At 49.7% G+C, this 7,301-nt stretch overlaps 1 protein-coding gene across 2 annotated transcripts in view; it reads left to right on the forward strand.

The window, feature by feature from the left end:
• Window positions 1–4,797, forward strand: part of NACA (nascent polypeptide-associated complex alpha subunit) — a 10,546-nt gene extending 5,749 nt beyond the window's left edge. The window contains exons 3-8 of one of the 2 annotated variants that reach the window (XM_004692622.2): window positions 2,461–2,546; window positions 2,687–2,764; window positions 3,206–3,352; window positions 4,069–4,197; window positions 4,383–4,505; window positions 4,656–4,797. In XM_004692622.2, the coding sequence (XP_004692679.1) occupies window positions 2,461–2,546; window positions 2,687–2,764; window positions 3,206–3,352; window positions 4,069–4,197; window positions 4,383–4,505; window positions 4,656–4,670 (578 nt within the window). In that variant the 3' untranslated portion in view covers window positions 4,671–4,797. The remainder of the gene's footprint in view (window positions 1–2,460; window positions 2,547–2,686; window positions 2,765–3,205; window positions 3,353–4,068; window positions 4,198–4,382; window positions 4,506–4,655) is intronic. The other variant, XM_012732572.1, reaches the window with a different exon arrangement.
• Window positions 4,798–7,301: the final 2,504 nt, after the last annotated feature.

A 7,301-nucleotide genomic window follows, 5' to 3' on the forward strand; every position in this document is an offset into this window, starting at 1 on the left:
ACCCCAACTGCCCAGACCCCCAAAGGGGCCTCTGATCCTTCAGCTGACACTCCTCCCTCTCCCAAAGGAACCCCAGCTGCCAAGACCCCCAAAGGGGCCTCCGATCCCTCAGCTGCCACTCCGCCTCCCAAAGGGACCCCAGCTGTCAAGGCCCCCAAAGGAACCCCAGCTGCCCCATCCCCCAAAGGGGCCTCTGATTCTTCAGCTGCCACTCCTCCTCCTCCCAAAGGGACCCCCCCTGCCAAGGCCCCCAAAGGGACCCCAGCTGCCCCATCCCCCAAAAGGACACCAGGTACCCCACCCCCCAAATGTGCTTCTGACCCCTCACTTGCCACCCATCCCTCTTCCAAAGGAACCCCAGCTGCTTTACCCCCCAAGGAGACCCCAGCTGCCCCATCCTCCAAAGGGAGCTCTGATCTCTCTGCTGCTGCTCCCCGCCCAAAACAGACCCCAGCTACTCCATCCCCCAAGAGTGTTCCCACTCCTCCAGCTGTAGCTCCACCCTCTCCTAAAGGGGCCCCAACTCCCCCATCTGTGACTCCACCTCCCAAAGGAACCCCGGCTGCCTCATCCCCCAAAGGGGCCCCAGCAACCTCACCAGCTAAAGAGGCCCTGGTTCCCCCAGCTGTGACTGCTCCCTGCCACAGAGAGTCTCCGGTGGCCTCGGCCGGAGAGGTTTCCGCTCCCTCAGCTCGCGCTCCTTCCTCCAAGGGCGGCCTAACAGCTCCCATGCCCACAAAAGCTGCAACTCCCTCTTCCAAAGGGAGTCCGGCAGCTCTGTCCCCAAAAGAGAGCCCAACAGTTGCATCCCCCCAAAACTCCCCTCCTCCCTCAGTTTCAGTTTCATGCCTTTCAGGGCCTGCCACCGCTCAGGTAGCTAAAGGACTCCCAGGAAAGAAAGACCCCCTGGCACTCCAAACCAGGAGTGGTGCCAAGGAGGCCCCCCCGCTGACAGTGTCCCTTCCAAAAGGCTCCTCAAAGGCTGCAGAAGACCTCCCTGTTTCTCCCTTGAAAGGCCAGGATTCCCTGCTTGCCCCAAAGGGCCGCCCCTTGGCGCCCCGCCCTGGCCCAGCGTGCCAGGCACCTGCCCCTCTCCCGCCAGCTGCCTCTGGGGCCCCTCCCGCCGCCGGCTGCGCACCTGTCTCGCCCGCACCCCCGCCCTCAGTCTCTCTGCCTCTTGCCCCCTCCCCGGCGCCCCCTCTGCCTCCTGAACAGCAGCGCCCTCCGCCCTCCGCTGGGCTGGCGCCCCTCGCCCCTGCCGAGGAGGAGCTGCCACCGCTGCTGCCCCCGGAACCAGCCCCCGGGGCGGGGCCCTTCCAGCCGGTGCTCGTCAACATGCCCACCCCCAAACCTGCCGGGGCCCCCGCCCCCGCCCCCTCTGCCAAGCAGCCTGTTCTGAAGAACAACAAGGGTACCTGCCTTGGTTTGCTGTGTGCATGGTGTGTTGCCCACACCCCTCCCGCACCCCCCACTAACCCAGGGAGCGGCGCGCAGGAGAGCACCTTCACCGTGGCCTCTCTAGACACCTGAAACACCGCTCGGTTTTCATGGCCTCAGAGTCACGTGCGTCATCGGGCCCAGGCCAGCCCTGGTCTCACCGATCTGACATGAAAACCAAGAGCTGCTAGTCCTTTGGTGCGCTCTGATCTCGCCACGTCACTAACCTGTCCCTGGGCCTGGAATTTGCTGTGCTCGTCTTGGGGAGTCCGGAGCGGTTTGAATTTTTCACTCCTGACTCTCAGTGATGACCAGCGGCCCAACGACTCCCTTTGCTTCGCTGTGCCGCCCAGCCTGAGCGGCGCAGGGGTGTGCTTTTTTCCTCAGCAGCCTCGACCGATGCTTGGCCTTTCGACTTAGGGGAGCTTAAAATACGCCAGTTATGTCTGGAAGAGTTGGGAAGGGACAGTGTGCAGCAGTGACAACTCGAACTCTAGGTTGGCGCCACTGGCCCCTTCAGGCTGTGAACAGAAAGGGAAGCTCTGAGCGCGCTGAGTGGTTTGAGAATACGGTCCGGCGTGTGCACAGCTGCGTCTGGCCTCCCGCCCCAGTCTCAGGGATGCAGGGAAGCGCCTTCCCAGGGGTACCTCCTCAGCGTGGGCTTGTTTTTTCTCACTTGGTTTTTCTGGAGACTTCTTTGGCTGCCGGAACTTTGGGGATGGTTGGGCCATTGTAGAATTCGGAGTTCCGTAGGTCATTTCGGTGTTTCTGGTGCCACGGAGTGAGGAGGCTGCTACAGTCTATGTCCTGCTCAGAAGTTTCTAGTAATTGCCTTTCGTTTCTGGGACTGGGGCTTTAATGGATGTGTACACGTTTGTGGCTGAGTTTGGGGCCGTCACACGAGCTTCACTTGAGTCATTTGATTTGTGAATTCTAACTTAAACCAGTAACCTCTGGTTCAGGCAGGACGCGGGGCATGTCTCTGCCTCGTGATCTGCTGTAACTAGTTACCTGTCCTCTTAGGGTCTGGAACAGAATCTGATAGTGATGAGTCAGTACCAGAACTCGAGGAGCAGGACCCCACACAGGCGACCACGCAGCAAGCTCAGGTTGGTGTTTCCCTCACTGGTGTGAGTGCTTGGGCCAAGGAGGCGCTGGAAAACTGCTGACCAGAGAAAATGACCTGTTTTGAAGCTGTGGACCACATGAAATTTTTATCTTAGTTTATGCATAATTCTTATCTTAATAGCTGGCAGCAGCCGCTGAAATTGATGAAGAACCAGTCAGTAAAGCAAAACAGAGCCGGAGTGAAAAGAAGGCACGGAAGGTGAGTTTGGTTTTGTTTTTGAACTTTTATTCATTTATGCACACCAGAACTTGGGGACAGGCCACAGGTGCAGGGGGTGAGAGAGAGAGTGGGGAGCAGAACAGGCAGATCTACTGAAACACACTGCTGAGGGGAGCAGCAGGGAGAAAGGAGGGGGCTGCTGCGCCCTGGGGCCCCTCCCTGCCCAGGGATCAAACTTGTGCTGCAGCGGCTGTGGACAGCTGCACAGTGCTGCGCCTTTACCCCATGTGCCACCAGGGAGAGCTCGGAAGGTAAGGTTTGAGGTGATGAACAAGTATTAAAGTTTCTGTGGAGCCAGCTTTCAGAGCACAGCTATAGTGGGAATAATGTAGTCAGAGCCATGTTCAGTTACAGTCACTGTGACAAAAAATCCAGAAGCTGCAAAGACATTGAAACCCGATATTCTGTTCTATTTTTTAGGCTATGTCCAAACTGGGTCTGCGACAGGTCACAGGGGTCACCAGGGTCACTATCCGGAAGTCTAAGAATATCCTCTTTGTCATCACCAAACCAGATGTCTACAAGAGCCCAGCTTCGGATACATACATAGTGTTTGGGGAAGCAAAGGTGGGTGAAGCTTTCTTGGTTGTCGGTCTAACCCGGGGTTTCTCAGCCTCACACTGCTGACGTTTGGGCCAGATAATTCTTCCTTGTAGAAGAGCCGTCTTGAGCATCCCAGACATTTAGCCAGATCATTTGTTGTTGTTGTTGTTTTTTTTTTTTAATAATATAATAGTTTATTTCTGCATCATTTTGTGCCTTTTTCCATCCCCATGGGCTTCGCACCACTTTCTTTCCTCTCCCGCCCCCCCCCCATCCCATTCCCCACTCCACCCCTATAAAATGTCTCTGGTATATAGTAGTTCATTATTATTATTTTCTCCCTGGTACTTTATACTCCTGCTATGAGTGAAACCATCCGGTATTTTCCCTTTTCTTTCTGGCTTATCTCACTAAGCATGATCTCTTCCAGCTCCATCCTTGTTGCCGCAAAAGACATGTGTTTCTCTTTTTTGATGGACATTTAACCAGATCTTATCTGACTGAAAAAAATCTCCAGAGATTGATAGATCCCCCAGGGAGATAAAATCATACCTAGTTGAAAACTGCTACTTTAGACCTATGCTACTTTTCTTAAGTGATATAAAGGGCCAAAAGTTTCGAGCTATATAGTAAATGAAACTGAAGTGAATTTAGAGTCGAGTTTTGAAAGAGGTACGAGTGACTTCTTCATTCACTGCTGACTGACCTGCTCACGTGGATCTGTTCTCTCTGGCCTGCAGATTGAGGATTTATCTCAGCAAGCACAGCTGGCAGCTGCTGAAAAATTCAAGGTTCAAGGTGAAGCCGTCTCAAACATTCAAGAAAACACACAGACTCCAACTGTACAAGAGGAGAGTGAAGAGGAGGAGGTATACAGGGAAACCTGTTATATTTTTTATCTTCTCCGGTAGTTATGCTTGTGTTAGTTGTTCTGGTTTTTAACCTCTTGAACCCTGCATGTTAAGTAGTTTTAGGTTGAAGAGACCCCTGACTCCAAAGAAAAAAGCACAAGTTGTCCTTGCCTTTACTGTGTTGTGTTTTTTCCTCCTCTTAGGTTGATGAAACAGGTGTAGAAGTTAAGGACATAGAATTGGTCATGTCGCAAGCAAATGTGTCACGAGCAAAGGCAGTGCGGGCCCTGAAGAACAACAGCAACGACATTGTAAATGCTATTATGGTGAGTGCCCTGGCCCGGCCAGCGGGCTCTGCCATCAGCTGGTTTAGCCTCTCGCTGAAAAGCCTGTCAGTCTGTTGCTTCGGCTTCTCATGACCTGAATCTTCTCAGTTTGTCCAGAATTACCTCTGATCATCTCTTTTTCTCTTACAGGAATTAACAATGTAACCATCTGAAAAAGAGGACTTTTTTTTTTCTTTTTTCCTTTGGTGTTTCAAGAGTGACTGCAGCTTGGTTTGAACTTTGTACTGTTTCTATCGTTAATAAAGTTATGGCTTCTTGTTGGATGGACTCAGTGGTTCCTTGGTCTCTTCCCAGAAAAACCACGAATGCCTCTAGAAAGGAGAATGCGTTTTTAAATTGCTCTTAACATTCCAGTTGGAAAAGGTTTAGTGCCGCAGGTTCCGCACTTGACACGTCAGCCTTTTTACCTCTTATAAAAGGTTGTTTTCCTAGGTCGTCGATAGCCCTTCTCTGACCTGCAGTCTTTCTCCATACAGATAGATCACTTATATAGAAGTCCCAGGAAGAGTGAAGTTTAGCTTTGTGGAAACCTTTCACGACCAAAGTGTAGCTGACAATTCAGTCTTCTTGATCCCTGCGAGAGAGTAGGCCTCACTGAAGTCAGCTAAGATTAAAGACCAAAGAGGTTAAGTGACTTGCCCAAAAGATAGCCAGTAAGCCTCAGGGGCTTTCCTTTGTGATTGGAGATATGTGGGAGAACCCAGGTTCACAGTTGACGGCAAGTAGTGAGCTACTTCCCTCACACTGGGACAAAACCATTCAGATCACTCACTGATCAACAAAGTCTTGAACTGAACGTAAGCCCCTGGCTGCCAGGCCTGCACTAACACAATAACTATTTCAGGAAAAAATTACAGATAATAACTCCGAATTTCCTTACCCCTCTCTAGATAAAGGTAACAAACTCCTGGTTCTTGGTTGCCTTTTTTAGAGATGAGATTTGGTCAAGGCTGTCTGTCCATGGCCCCAGTGCCCTGAAAGCATTTCTCCCACCCATAAGTACTTCGCTACATCCGTTCTTTCCTTAGGAAATTCTTCCCTCATCCATTTTTTGCTTTTTTTTTTTTTTTAAGATTTATGCGCATAAGAACTGGGGCACAAGCCAGAGGTGTAGAGGGTGAGAGGATTCACCAGAGACAGAGTGGGGAGCAGACAGATTGACTGAAATGGCTGAGGGGAGCAGCGGGGAGACAGGAGAGCTCTGCTGTGCCCTCTTGAGTCACTCCCTGGCCAGGCATCAAGTGGCTGTGGCACATCTTCTCGGCACTGTCACCACTATGGTCTGAGCTTCTAAGATTTATTTATGCGTGCAAGAACTGGGGTACAGGCCAGAGATGCAGGTGAGTGAGAGCATTCACTAGAGACAGGAGTGGAGAGGACCGGAAGATTGACTGAAATAAACTACTGAGGAGACCAGAAAGTGGGTTAGGAGAGGTCTGCTCTGGGTCACTCCCTGGCCAGGGATTGAACCAATGCTGCAGTGTGCTTTAACCTGTTACGCCACCAGGGAGGGCACCAAAAAATAATTCTTAAGGGGAAAACTTGTATCTCAGGTGAAAGGTGGTTCTACTCATTCCCTTTTCAGTCTCTTGTAGTCTAGCTTTTGCCTGTGCTTCCAGTGTTTCTCATTAAGGTTGCCTGTTTGCTAAATGCAAAGTTTTGACACGTGGCTGCATTTCTCTGGCCTTCAGATTCATTACCATTCTCACTCTACTTCAATCTAGTGTATTCTGTTTCATGATACCCAAGTTCAGTTACCCACCCTGTGAACATTTTAACAGCTAATAAATAACCCAACTTTATTTCATCATTAAAAAAGGGAACCTGGTCTTGACAAGTGGTGTGGGGAAAGATTAATGTCCACATGGAAAGAAGGAAATTGAACCCTTATATATGACCATAAAACTTTCAGAAGAAAATAGGAAAAGCTCTTACTTTCTTTTTTGGCAATGATTATATCACAGCAAAAGAAAAGGTAGTTACGTTGCATTTGTTTTTGATGTTAGGGCACAACAGATTAAAACAAAGGCAAAGCACTTGAATAGACATTTCTCCAAAGAACACACAAGTGGCAAATGCATACATGAGATTTCAACATCACTAAGAAAATACACAGCTACAATGAGAGCATCTCACAGCCACATAGACCTCCCTCAGTGGCTGTCAACCAAAATAATGTTGACAGACAGGAAGAAATTGGAACCCTTGTGCACCGAGTAGGGATGAAAAGCGACTGCAACTCTCACAAAATAAATTGAATTACCGTTGGATCTAGCAGTTACACTCCTGGGCATAGACTCAAAATAATTGAGATCAGAGCCTCAAAAAGACATCTCTACACTCATGCCACATACCTCAAAATAACTGAAAGGTTGAGACTTAAATGTCCCTCACAGGTGAATGAGTAAGCAATATGTATGCATGAAATATGTGTACACGTATGCACAGACTATTACGGGAAGTTGTGACATGCTATAAAGATGAACCTTAACTTGCCAAGTAAAACAGGCCAGTCAGAAGACTGTAAGATTGCACTTCCGTGAGGCACCCAGATCAAATTCTTAGTGACAAAATAGGATGGTGGCTTCTAAGGGTTGGGGGAGAGAAATAAGAGGGTTTATTTAATGGGTTCAGAATGTCAATTAAAGATGAAAATGGTGTTCAGACAAATGGGGGTAACCACATAGCAATGTGAACAATCCCTTGAATGCTGGCTCCACTTAGAAGATGGTTTAGGTGGTAAATTTGGTTAGGTATATGTTATATATATATATA

Source organism: Condylura cristata, unplaced genomic scaffold (assembly GCF_000260355.1).
Source record: "Condylura cristata isolate star-nosed mole 26May11 unplaced genomic scaffold, ConCri1.0 scaffold00034, whole genome shotgun sequence".
Classification (NCBI taxonomy): Eukaryota; Metazoa; Chordata; class Mammalia; order Eulipotyphla; family Talpidae; genus Condylura; species Condylura cristata.